Here is a 13,508-nt window from a genome sequence, read left to right on the forward strand (position 1 = left end):
TTGCTGCTTCAAGAGAGGTCCAACTTAACTTTCAGCAGCCTACGTTCCTTCCATACCCCTAGTCTTTCTCAGGGTTTTTGAGTTGAGCTGGCTGTTATCACTAGAGGAAGTCCCAGTCTTTTCTCATCAGGAATCTTATATTGGTTGGCCACTTCATTCAATATACACTTGATTTCTCTTCTTCTCTCCCTCCTCGCACTCTATCAGAGCTGTGGCAATCCATAACTCACAGTCTCCTCCATTACTCAGAGTCTGGAATACTTATCTCTTTCATTTAGCTTTCCTTCCCCAATAATTGGTAACAGTTCCCAACTGTATGGCTGTTGCTTCGCCTTTTGCTGTTCACCTGAGTCTCCTGATAAGGGTTGGAGAGGCCTATATTTCCATCCCCATCCTTTCAGCCAACTTCCAGCCTGGCCATGTTTCTTCTTGCCCACAAGGCCCAAATGGGTTGAAGATGGGAGGCATTCACAGACAGTTCCTTAGAGGCAGCATATCTGGTACTTTATTTATTTCAAACATTTGTACCTCCTGTTCCAGGTGACTTCTAAGTACAAAAAGGTGAATAATATTGCAACATTCAGAAGCAAAGGTTTTTTTAAAAAAATAATGGAATAGAAGCATACATAATCATATTTTTTTTATCCATTATGTGGTTCTGTTGCATGTGAACTGCCTCACGGTCCCTGCTGAAAACAAAATATATAATTGCAGTTCTTGCTGTACATCAGTAGTGGAGAACTTCTCTAGTCCAGCAAACTAGACTGTGGTGACCTCAGGCCAGGTTTGAAAGGTGGGTGCTGCTGCCCACCTGTCAATCACTTGACACTGCAATAACATCAAGTGGCCTTTTCTTTTGCCATCGGGAGTCTTCCGAAGCCCTTTTCATAGCTCTTAGAAGAGGAACTTCTGAAGATCTGACAGAAGCCCTGCTCAAAGCGGAGGGCTAGATAGCACTTTTGAGTGGAGCTTCTGAAGAAGTCACCCATTGGCACTGCCTTCCAACACCCTTTCAGTCAAGTCTGGCTCTTATCATCCGTTTGCTGTGACATCAGGTGTAGGGCAGGTGGGTGTGGCTTTGTCCTCAGGGGCAAAGTGGGGAGACCTGTTGAAGCCTTCATGTCAGAAAATTTCCACTCCATACTCTAGAGACAGTATTGATAGGGACCCACACCTAGGTAAATAGATTTTTCATACTTCATCCACAATCCAATGAGCTGTTGTTGTACTGTAGGCAGGAGTTGCTTTGATCTACAGCAGAATCTCTGCCACAAATTGCTCTTGAAATTCCTTGAGCTTCAAAAGCAACTTTATCTGTGATGTGGAAGGGCTTGTATGGATTCTTGTTTCGCGGATAGTTGCTCATTACAGACTCCCCCCCGCCCCCGCCCCCGCCCCCCCCCCTTGGCTGCCACTCAGCGCTGCCTAAAAATCTGCTGTGAGGGATTGGAAAGACCTTTTCAAAACAGCATGCCGGGTTGTATGGGGTAAATTGGAACAAGCATTTTCCTTCACAGCACAAAGAGCTCTGCTGGTCCATAGGATCTTCCTCAAGTGTGTTTGTTTAATTATTTTTTGTTTAGAGTTCTTGTAAACCTCTCAACATTTAAAAATTCCAAAGTATTATCTAAAGGGTAAAATGTGCAATAGAAAATGGCATATAAAGGACACAGGATGCAGTTTAGTACTTTTCACAATGACCGATACAAACGTCTTTAGCATATGCTGAAAGCAGAACATTGTGAGGGCAATTGAGGAACAAAGCCAGAGTCAAAATTGGTTTTTAATGAAAAATCAAATTACATACAGTTTCTAAAACAGTCTGAAATTTTCCATATAATTGTGTTTTTAAAGATAAATCTGCCCTACTGAGCTTTTATCAATTCTTTTGAGATTGAAACTGGCGCCTTAATATGAATGGATTAATGCTCTTGGAAACCATTAAGAGCAGTTTTTAAGGAAATAATTTTTAATACAATTGAAGCATAAATACAATTGTAATGCTGATCTTGTATCTATTTTTATATTGTCAACTTAAATAGAAATAAACTTAAATCAGTTTGTCCTTCTCATTTTATTACATTTGGCCATGCTTGAGGACCCAGGGATGAAAACAATTGTGCTTTTGATAAACTCAATTTTAATATCTTAAAAGTATATAAAGCAAGTCACTGTTTTTCTTCATAGCATATAAATTTGGGCTAGAACACTAGCCCGTGTTCTTTGTTCAAATATTTCTAATTTATACGGGAGACTTTTAATAGTATATTACAGTTTAAACTTTTGTCTTTATGTTCTGTTTCTGCTGCTTGCCTCCACTTGCTTGGTGAAACATAGGAAAACATTTTAAAAATCAGATAACGGTATTAAAAGGGGTAAGATCAAGGGGACGAGAGAGCTGTCAAAACTGATAGACTATTGTCTGGTTCAAAGGTGAACCAGATGGTGAAAATAGCTCTGCATTCCACTTCGTTGATCCTTATTTTTCATAAGTGTTCAAATCCTGTTGACATATGGGAAGGAAAAAGATCCATACATACTTTTTCTCACCTCTGCACCTCCTCTAGTCTGGATACATTTCATAATTTCCCCAGAGACTCCATTTTTAAAGAAGCTCTCTTAGCAACTATTGTATTATATAGGGTGAATTAACAGGGGTGTGTTGTTAATTTTTTTAAAAAGTGGGTTGGCTCCAAAGAAACATGAAAAGAAGGAAAATATCAGCTAATAGTTCTTGCAAAACCTTTCCTAAGAGTTCACTTAGTTGTATATTATGTGGTCCCTGTAGTAGTTTCCATGCTTCTGTTTGGTGGGGAGGTTTTGCAAATAGAACATATTTTCTTACAAAAGGCTCTAGCATAAGATATGAAACAGCCTTTTAGTGAGTAAGACATCTTTTGTATATAGACAGGCACCTTTGTATCCTTTGTATAAATACAAAATGAATAAATTCAAATGCAGGTAAATCTAATTTCTATGGGCACAAAATCTCTTCTTTTTAAGTAACACTGTGCATACCGTCTTGGTTCCCATCCAGGAACACACTGATAATTTTTTGAACTTGCAGCACTGACAGGTGTAGAACAGAACTGTCATCTCTCATCAGTGCTATTTAAACAGAGGCCACTGAGTTGTATGCTTGGTTTTGCCCCTGATGTTGCTGGGATTCCACTTCCCTCTTCATGTGTGTTTAAGGTGAATGTTTACAGCAGAGACACCCTGATTTCCCAGGGGTTTCTAATTGTGGGGGTAGCATCCTCGGGTATCAAACACAAGAGGATCTGGGAAGAACTGGGTGATAATTTGGGCAGGCTAAATAAAAGCATAGCCTTGAAGCTCTGCTTGTAGCCATGGTGAGTAATGCCAGAATAGGGCTGTGGTGTTTGCCAATCGGCTGTAATGTAAGGCAGGAGGAAGGAAGCCCATCTTGTGTCCTAGCGGCACATCAGAACAAACAGCACAAGCCACATCTCTGGTTCTAATGGGAGTTTAGCAGAGAACTGCCTAGCTGAGCCCAGTGTCCTTTCTTGCTTCCTGCCTTACCTCTTCAGTGTTATGAATTGCTCCAGACTGAAGCCTTTCAAAGAGCTGATTTGCTCCTGTGAGGTGGAGTCCCAAACTCGCCAACCGCCAGTGGCTGTGACATGAGTACTACTGATTGCTGTTACTGAATGTGCCTTCCCCAATGCAGTTCACTTTTTGTACACCTGCTAAGAATAACCTATATGTTCAAACCCATTTGTCTTGACTAGAAGATTGTGAAAGCACCACTACAGAGGTTATAGGTTAGGCAACATTATTTGGAGAAGTGTTCTGTCCCCTCTCTACAGGTGTTATAATACAAATAATTCTAATGAAATGAGCTTGCTGAAGATCTCACATGAAAACATTGGCTGTCCTTTCTCCCTTCTGTTAAACTTTTTCTCTCTCCATTCTATCTTTGTGCTTTTATGTCACGCCAGTTAATTTGTGGCGGTCTTCTATTCCCGAAACCTTAGCAATGTAAAATGCTGGTACTGTGTGTGAAATTAGGCTTCCCCTGACAAAGCTCTCTTGTTTCTTCACGCTTTCTTTCCCTATGTCACTATTTTCTCTGGCAGCCTGGTAGACAACTGGCCTGGTGTGTACCTAAAGATCTTCTCCCTCTCGTTTGTCTTTGGCCAGCTGTATCTTCTGTGAGTCATTTGGTCAGGAAAGACTTTGACTTCTTTATAGCATGAAAACAGGATTACAACAGAGTGCTGTTTGATCTGGCATAGTGTTTTAGAATGCTGAAACAGTTCGTTCTTTAAAATGTCTCACTTTTCCAACCTTTCATCCTGGTTTACCCCAGTCTCTGGTGTAACCATAAGAGGTGCTTTTATGTTCTGTCTTAAAACTGAAGTTTCAAATGACATCTTAGGAATTTTTCTTAAGATAATTCTTTTTTCCACTTGATTATTGGTGGCTCATGTATACTGGAGAGGCCTGAGGAAACACTTTTAAAGAACTTTTACATATGTAGTCTATCAACTTCCCTTTTTATTAAGTTTTGTTGGGCAAATGATTTTGGTGTACTGGGAGAATGGATTTGTTCATACATGGGGGATCCACAGTTTTGCTCACCATGGTGAGTACCAAGAGAGCCTCTGGCCAGCATGATTCCTAGGCCGCCTCCTAACTCTGAAGTTGCAGGAACACCCCCAGGGCAAGTATTTGACACAAGTCTCAATTTGTGTTGGCTCTGACTTGTTTGGTGTTCTGGGTGCCTGGCAATGGCAGACCAGCTAGTGGGGAAGGGGGGTGGAGTAATTTTTTAAAATTTAAAAAGGAGAAATGGCTTGCACTGAAATATTGCAAGTACTGATTAAATCTGAAGCATGGCTGACCTTTTTGAAATAATACATGCTTTGTTCCAGTTCACTGTCTAAAACAAATAACATTAGAACAGTCTATTTAATATTAGAGAAATGTTAAAACTGTTTTTAAAAGGTGTAAGACAGAAATTAATTCACACATTTTCTTTCTAAATGACTCGCTCGAAGACCTCTTCATTTCCAACTCCGTATTCCCCAGAGATTAAGTACAATATTAGCATGCACTGCATTCATTTAGGAATTCCTGTTGTACTGTTAGCTATTGTCTATGAAAATCCTTGAACTCCGGCATTGAAAAGTTAAACCCTTTTCATAGAAATCCAAATTCCTGATTTATTGCTGTTGAGATTGGGCCTTTAGAAATACATACTGATGCACTATGATGTGGTATGGAAGGCTGCGCTTGCTTGGTTTCAGGAGCTGGTCCAATCTAAACATCTAGTTGGGGTGGGAAGACAGTGTTGCAGTCAAACATGGCAAAGTGGCTTTCAGCCTAACACAGAATAAATGATATGTTTGGAGTAAGGTACATGTTGGTAAAATGGCTCAGCTCCACTTGAAGTGCAAATGGAATCCACGCCTTGTGTAGCTTTAGCCTTCACTCATTATTGAAAACCAATTCTTTAAACAAAATAGTGAACGGACTCATTTTCCTCGCATGAAAAAAAGTCTCTTCTGATGAAAAACATATTCCAGAACTGAAATGTGTATTGAAACCCTGTCAAAAATGAATTAAGATTCCCAATAAGAGCTGTAGGAGTTTGAAGAAATTTCCCTGGTCTTGGCTGTAAAACTTTGGCACTGCTTTGCAGCAAATTAAAACCAAGAATAGTTGATGCCAGCTATACCACAATAGCTTGTTCATCTCCTAACGCTGCCCATGAACAGGATGTAAGTCTCTGTTATAAAAGGTATTGCAAGAAAAATCCTAGAGGCTATTGAAACTATCAAGAATAATCTGCACTAAAAGATGTAGGCAGAAGCAAAAACGTTGGCATTACTAAGTATGAATTTTATATATGAAATGAGGATAGCCAACAAGGTGCCCCCCCGGTGTAGTTAGGCTACATGTCCCATTATAGCTCACCATTCTGGAGGGCACCACAGTGGCTACCCTGATGTAGAATATTACACTCCAAGGCACTTGAATGTTTTAAAACACTTAGATGCCTTTCTTCTAAATGATTGGCCAATGAATCAGCTGAAATGCTATCTAAAGCTACCTGTTCTAAAGTAAATTATCAAATGCAGCTTTGGAAGCTAAGATACTGGGCACAGTTAAGTATGTCAGCTTGGATCAAAGCAGCTACATAAACCAATTTCTCGGATGTGTTTCTGAAACAGCAGTTTCCCATCACATGTGCAACCCATCTTTTAAAACTGAGGGCAGTTTCAAAACAAACGTGTGGCATGGTTTGTAAGACTGCCACTAGAATGTGAGGAAGTCGATAATCCCACTGGACACACACTGGCCACTCCTTTCTTGTTACTTGGCTTTTCCCACTGCATAAGCAGCAATGCATTGCAGAAACAGGATCCAACAGTTAACCATGGCTTCCCATTCTACAAATTCAAAAACTGGTTAATTGTTTCCAAACAAGCCAAGATAGGAAGCCATCAAACAATGGTTTCACATTTTGGCTTCTTTTGAATCCTAGCTTGTTTTGCCATTCACATGACACAAGGAGCAAAGTAGCCGGAAAGAGGCTGCCCATAGGTGCCAAATCAGTCAAAAGATGTCAGCTGTAGTGCATTGTGTATGTTGCTGCGACATCCATCTGGGTCCAGCATATGCATTTTGGTTGATTGCAAGGGGTTACCACGCAAGTGTCTGTCAGGCTTTGGACACTACATTACTCCTCAGTGGATTTTAATACAGTTTTGATAAGACATCGAGAACCATTTGGACAAATATGACTGGGACCCTGTATTATTGTTTTCCTGGACTACATTTTGTGATCCATTTTGCGATGCTTTGCCGGACTGATGGGATGTGAACAATCTGAATACAGCAATAATGGATTTGCATTTCATTATTTGGAGAAACATAGGCTGATCGCCTAAGAATTGATACTTTTGAATTATGGTGCTGGAGGAGACTCTTGAGAGTCCCATGGACTGCAAGAAGATCAAACCTCTCCATTCTGAAGGAAATCAGCCCTGAGTGCTCACTGGAAGGACAGATTGTGAAGCTGAGGCTCCAGTACTTTGGCCACCTCATGGGAAGAGAAGACTCCCTGGAGAAGACCCTGATGTTGGGAAAGATGGAGGGCACAAGGAGAAGGGGGCGACAGAGGACGAGATGGTTGGATAGTGTTTTCGAGGTTACCAGCATGAGTTTGACCAAACTGCGGGAGGCAGTGGAGGACAGAGGTGCCTGGCGTTCTCTGGTCCATGGGGTCACGAAGAGTCGGACACGACTAAACAACAACAACAAAGCAGTATCTATAAGTGATTCCTGTGTTGGGACGGAATGTACTTGGAAATGGGACAGGTGACCCTTTCTGCTTCTCAGTGTTTCCAGAAGCCCCACTTTATATGGGACTATAGGCAGTGCTTGAATTATGGTAGGGGAAAGGTAGCCCCATCCCCCAAACTACCCCAAACTAGCCAAATCATAGCTCGGCTGCAGCATTCTATAAAAGGGTACTAAGGTGGCTGTTGGAAAAGGGTAAGCAGGTAGGGCCCCTCTAATCTCTCCACTCATGCAATTTGACTTCCCCCCCATCTCTCTCCTTGTGTGTCCCTGCATTCTGCCAGATCTGCTTTGGGTTCTCTACAACCCTCCAGAGAAGATTGGGGAGGTGTGAGCAGTGCACAAGGGAACAGAGGGAGGGAAAGTTCCATTGTACTGTATACTTTAGAAATGTGTGTTTGTTTTTTTAAAAACCTAACAAAAAACAAAGAGTATTGTGTTTGGCTCTGGCTACCATATTCTAAAATTGTTGTCGGCAAAAGCTTAGATACTAAAAGTTTGAGAATGCAATAGAAAAGAGACTTACAGGACAAAACTAAGAACCAGAGTTGCCCAGTAGTTAAAAAGATTGCATTATAGACAGTAACTAAGATGTAATAGAAAGATATATAAAAAGAAAAATCTTTTAGGCTGTAAGAACAGTCGAGGAGCAGAGCGTGTTGATGATTGCAGAATGGTCTTCTCATGTTTGGTGGATTTAGCTTTGGGATTCTATCTACAATATAGGTGCTTGGTACTTGCTCATGGAGATGTCTTCTTCATCAAGTGCCATAATGACTCATAGCCCGTTCTTCAGGTTGTTTGGCTTTTAGTAGCTGTGCTTGTGCTCCTGCCATTTACACATTCACTCATGTTGTCATTCTATTACTAAAGTCAATCCATTTTGCTGCTATCCTCTTCCCTTCCTTCTGTGTCGTGTCTAGCAAAGATCATTAGATACAGTAACCAATTTCAAAGTCTGACCAGATATTCTCCCCCTTTGAAAAGTTTCCTGGTTGAAATAATTGTTCAAGGCCTTCCTATCCAGTACATCAAGATATTGGAGGCAAGGCAATAAAGCATCATGCTCCATAACTCTTAAAAACGCCTCTTAACTGTAAAATTAGCAGAATAAAACCAACAGTGTGTAAAAAATCTTGAGCTGCTTTAGGTAACTGCAGTCCATTAAATACTGGGTCTGGGACAATCATACAATAGTCATGCTAGTACTGCCGTGATTGCAAGGATTATTCAATAGCATTTCAAATTTTCATCGTCCGGCAACTCTCATTTATGATGGTCGCTTCACCACATTGTCAAGATAGCAGCCAGTGAAAGAAATGCTTCCACGTAACTGGGCCATTGAAACAATCTCTTATTAGCTTTTGAAGTCAAGAATTGTGTGGACACAGAAGTCTCGAATAATTGGCTTGGATCCTGAGACGTGCAAGCTGAACTGCAGTTCCACAGTAAAGTTTTCCTCCCTTTCCTCATCAGTGCAGCCCCTGAATACTGTAGGCCAGAGCTTTCCAAGCTTCATGTTGGTGACACGCTTTTTAGACATGCATCATTTCACAACACAGTAATTCAGTTTTACTAGCAAACCGGAGGTTAAACTAACCCCTTTCCAGTTCCGACAGGCGCACACGAGAGCCAGTGTGGTGTAGTGGTTAAGAGCGGTGGACTCGTAATCTGGTGAACCAGGTTCGCTTCCCTGCTCCTCCACTTGCAGCTGCTGGGTGACCTTGGGCTAGTCACACTTCTCTGAAGTCTCTCAGCACCACTCACCTCACAGAGTGTTTGTTGTGGGGGAGGAAGGGAAAGGAGAATGTGAGCCGCTTTGAGACTCCTTCGGGTAGTGATAAAGTGGGATATCAAATCCAAACTCTTCTTTCTTCTTCTTCACAGTGAGCGTTTGTGCAACACACCTATATACTGTAGCCAACACACTAACGTGTCACGACACACAGTTTGGAAAGCTCTGGTGTAGGGTATGGCAAGTGGGGAACCTCTGGAAGGGGGTACCTTATATGAGTGGAAGTACATTTATGCTTGCACATAGTGCTGTTAGATCCAAACCATTCAAATTTGATACAGCCTTTTGTTTAGCATTTGATGGTTTCCTTCAGTGGCAAATGGAAATGTTACCTCTTTTTTGCTATTTTTTTTCTACCTGCAATTTAAGCAATTAGCCTTACTCAGCTAAAATGGCAAATTATCTTCTACTAAGAAAGAGTACAGTCATTTAATGGTTCCTTTTGTGCCACATAAATGCATGAAATGCTATTTTGAAATGCATTGATACCAGCGACATAATACACAACAAATAATCTCCAGTATGTAGTTACAATGCTACAATAAATTAATGCTGACTTTGTTGTATTGGTACAGATCTTTGAATCACTAGTTAGATATCAAGAGTCATATTAATTGTCAGATATTGGTTATAGTTGACTACCTACTGTAACTCAAGTGTCCTGGGGTACCCCGCAGTAAGATTTCTCATCTTCCACTCAGTAAAAATAAATGCTTTGTCCTTTTTCTTTCCTTTTTCCCAGTATCTGCTTTCACAACCAAAATTCTGGGCAATTCAAACTTCTGCTCTGCTTCTCCGAACGAAGCTTGAGAGGGGAAGCATTCGTCGAGTAGAACGGGCTATGAAACAGACTCAGGTAAGAGGGTTTTTTGGTATATAGTTAAATCTCTCTTCCAATTTTCTACTCTTGCTATTTGAAGTGCTTTCTTCTTTTTTTAAATAAAGAAGCAATATAAATATTCAGGGCTTTTCATAACACTTGAATTACTTGCATACTTTAGTTATTTCTAAATGCAGCGAACAAACATTTTCTGTAGGCTATTTAGAGCTGCAGCTTTTTTGCAGTCTTGGTGAAGGATACCCAGGGATAGAAACCTGTTTCTGCTTGGATCACCATTATTAGATTGTGGCAGATGATGTTCTGCCTCTGTACAGTATTGGCCAAATAGCTACTGGTAGCAAGCACAAGGACAAAATGTTCAGGAAGATCAAAAGATATTAGAAGTGTAGAGAACAAACTGAAATGTCAAAAATATCTTTTGAAAGACTGCTGAAGTATTTTTACTGATTACAGCTGCAGGCCTATGGACATTTACTTAGGAAAAAAGTTCCATCAAGCTCTGTGGAATTTCTGGGTGAACATACAGGATTGAGCAATAGTTGATATCGCTAGTAAGGTTTCTGCAATGTTTAATGCAAAATCCAAAAAATGCTGACAGATTAATATTTTTATGAAAATATATTTCCTTTATTTTGGTGTACACATGCTATTTTCTTGAACCGGGCTAAGGATTTTAAGGCAAGTTTTGTTTTTTTTTAATATTGAAGTCTCATTCTAAGCCATGTTAAGGAATTTGTTGATTTGTTACTTTTCAGGCTGCCTAAAGTGATAAAGCTGTAGTTTTAGTTACCTGTCAGAAATCTGTCATTGCCTATCTTCGTGGGAATTACAAGCAGATACAAGTTTTGATCTGTATGATTATTACACAAGAATCTCATGCAGCCAACACTGTTCCCACCTAATCATATCTTTGCTTTTATAATGCAGTTATTGTGCCTGTTAGCATTCAATAGTTTCATATTTTCTTTGCTGCTGAATCATGGAAATTTTCCTATTTAGGATTTCTTGTATGTGTTTCATTCACAGCTAAACAATTTTCCTATTAAGGAGGCAAGTGGTGTGTCATACTAAAGGTGCCTTTAAAAATTGCTTAGCAAGCAAACTGGTATTCTAATGGGTAGGGCTGTCTTTAAGACTGAAAGGTCACCCAAGACTATTTCCCCCCCTTAATGAAACACAGATGTGGTTGTGGTAGCTTGTGTCATATGGCAACTCATTACTAAAAATGGTCTCTTTAAGTGTCATTTTCTACAATAATTATCACTTTTGTACAGGGGGCAAAAAGGGGAGCAACGATTTGCCGCTTATTTGGTTAAGAATAAGTGTGGCTGTCCAGTCACTATCGTAGTGAATCTGGACAAAATTCTTCCCGAGAAGCATTTCTTGAACATCTGATTCAATTGAATTAATTGGTTGTTAGTGATGTGTTTGTATCTTAATTTTAAGTGGAAATTGTTCGGTTTGGTTACGTAGTTTTTAATGTGTTTTATTTGTATGACTACTTTGCTATATTTGTAATTATGTAAAGCTTTTCATATTGTAAGCCGCCTTGAGCATTGTTTTAACTGTGGAAAGGTGGCATACAAATAAATGATGATGTTGATGGTGATGTTTGTAGCAGGATGCCTGCTGCTGGAGTGCTGTCTCCCACCCATTGCTGCTCTCTCAGGATCAGAAAGAAGACTTGCAGCCCTCTCGCCTGTCGCAAACCCCACCATTAGAAAAGCCATTCCTGAAAACTGGGGGTTCCTATTATTATTATTATTATTATTATTATTATTATTATTATTATCATTTGTACCCCGCTCATTTGGCTGGGTCTCCCCAGCCACTCTGGGCAGCTTCCAACAGAGATTTAAAATACATTAAAATGTCACACATTAAAAACTTCCCTAAACAGGGCTGCCTTCAGATGTCTTCTAAAAGTCTGGTAGTTGTTGTTCTCTTTGACATCTGGTGGGAGGGTGTTCCACAGGGCGGGTGCCACTACCGAGAAGGCCCTCTGCCTGGTTCCCTGTAACTTAGCCTCTCGCAGTGAGGGAACCACCAGAAGGTCCTCAGTGCTGGACCTCAGTGTCCGGGCAGAACGATGGGGGTGGAGACGCTCCTTCAGGTATACTGGGCCGAGGTCGTTTAGGGCTTTTTAAAGGTCAACACCAACACATTGAATTTTGCTCGTAAACGTACTGGGAGCCAATGTAGATCTTTCAAGACCAGTGTTATGTGGTCTCCAGCCCCCCCAAAGCATGCTTCCCTTGCATATCCTCAAATAAATGAAAACTAGAAATTCAGAAGTTCTTCCTTGACAGATAGTTTTGCTGTCTTCTGGCTCCTATAAAATTCTGGATAGTTCTAAGAGAATTCCAGTAGCTTAAGATTTTGCAACGTTAGACTAGCAAGTTTGGGGGTTTTTTTTAATCAGCTGCAGCTGTTACTTTTTTGTGGTTTCTTCAAAAGAGAAGCAATGTTGGCAATTAAAACAAGTTACGGTATAATTTATCATCACTGAATAGTTCAAAAGATTCATTGGAAGTGTGTGTTCAGCAGAATGAAACTTTGAGCTCTTTGTTTTTATGTTGACTGTATTCCTAATATAAAAAGTGGTCTTATTTCAGCAGAGGGGCCTAAAATCCTGTGAGTGTCATAAACCCTTTTCACTTTATGTGGTAATCACATCCTCATATGGGTAAACAAGAATGGAATGTTATATTTTAAAATACAGTGATCTTAATTTAAAACGCTTTTTTAGCAATCGCTAAATTGGTTCCCTCTGCATTCTATAGAGGTAACCAATAAATATTATTTTTGTACACAGAATCTTTTATCTCATAGTTTGCACTGGAAATTGATGAAAACAAGATAAAAGCACATGAATATTTTTTAGTGGAGGGCTTCGTAAATGTTTCTAGGCTTACAATATTCATAAAATCATAGAGTTGGAATCGTGAGTATCATTTCCTCCAACACCCTGCAAAGCAAGAGTCTTTCACCCAAGCCCATTTCTTTAACTCCTTCAGCAGACCCTAGGAATGGCAGGGGCTTCAAAATGTAAGCTGTTGGAAGTGTCCCCTAAAGCACGGGTGTTCAACAGGTTCACCACGATCTACTGGTAGATCCCCAGGAGGTTTTTGTAGATTGCGGTCGATCGCTGAGTCCCTTTCCATAGCGTTGGTAAAATCAAATCCGGCCCCACCTCCTCAGTGAGGCTGTTTGCTTTTCCCCAGCGATTTGTTGGTGAGTGGCTGTTCCTCTCCCCCCTCCCAACCCTTAAAAACGGGGCTTTCCTCCTCCCTAAAAAAAGGTCAACAACTGAACTCCCAAAAAAATGGGGGTAGATCACTGCCAGTTTTTAATTCTGTAAGTAGATCACAGTCTCTTGGGAGTTGGCCATCCCTGCCCTAAAGTACAGTGGTACCTCCGGTTAAGAACTTAATTCGTTCCGGAGGTCCATTCTTAACCTGAAACTGTTCTTAACCTGAAGCACCACTTTAGCTAATGGGGCCTCCCGCTGCCGCTGCGCTGCCAGAGCACAATTTCAGT

General features: G+C 40.6%; 1 protein-coding gene across 1 annotated transcript in view; it reads left to right on the forward strand.

Moving 5' to 3' along the window:
- The window catches only part of TTC27 (tetratricopeptide repeat domain 27), an 83,798-nt gene that overhangs the window by 25,566 nt on the left and 44,724 nt on the right, over positions 1-13,508 (forward strand). Inside the window, exon 10 of the mRNA XM_053382819.1 lies at positions 9,870-9,983. Within this exon, the coding sequence (XP_053238794.1) occupies positions 9,870-9,983 (114 nt within the window). The remainder of the gene's footprint in view (positions 1-9,869; positions 9,984-13,508) is intronic.

This window comes from Podarcis raffonei, chromosome 3, assembly GCF_027172205.1.
Source record: "Podarcis raffonei isolate rPodRaf1 chromosome 3, rPodRaf1.pri, whole genome shotgun sequence".
In the NCBI taxonomy this organism is placed as follows: domain Eukaryota; kingdom Metazoa; phylum Chordata; class Lepidosauria; order Squamata; family Lacertidae; genus Podarcis; species Podarcis raffonei.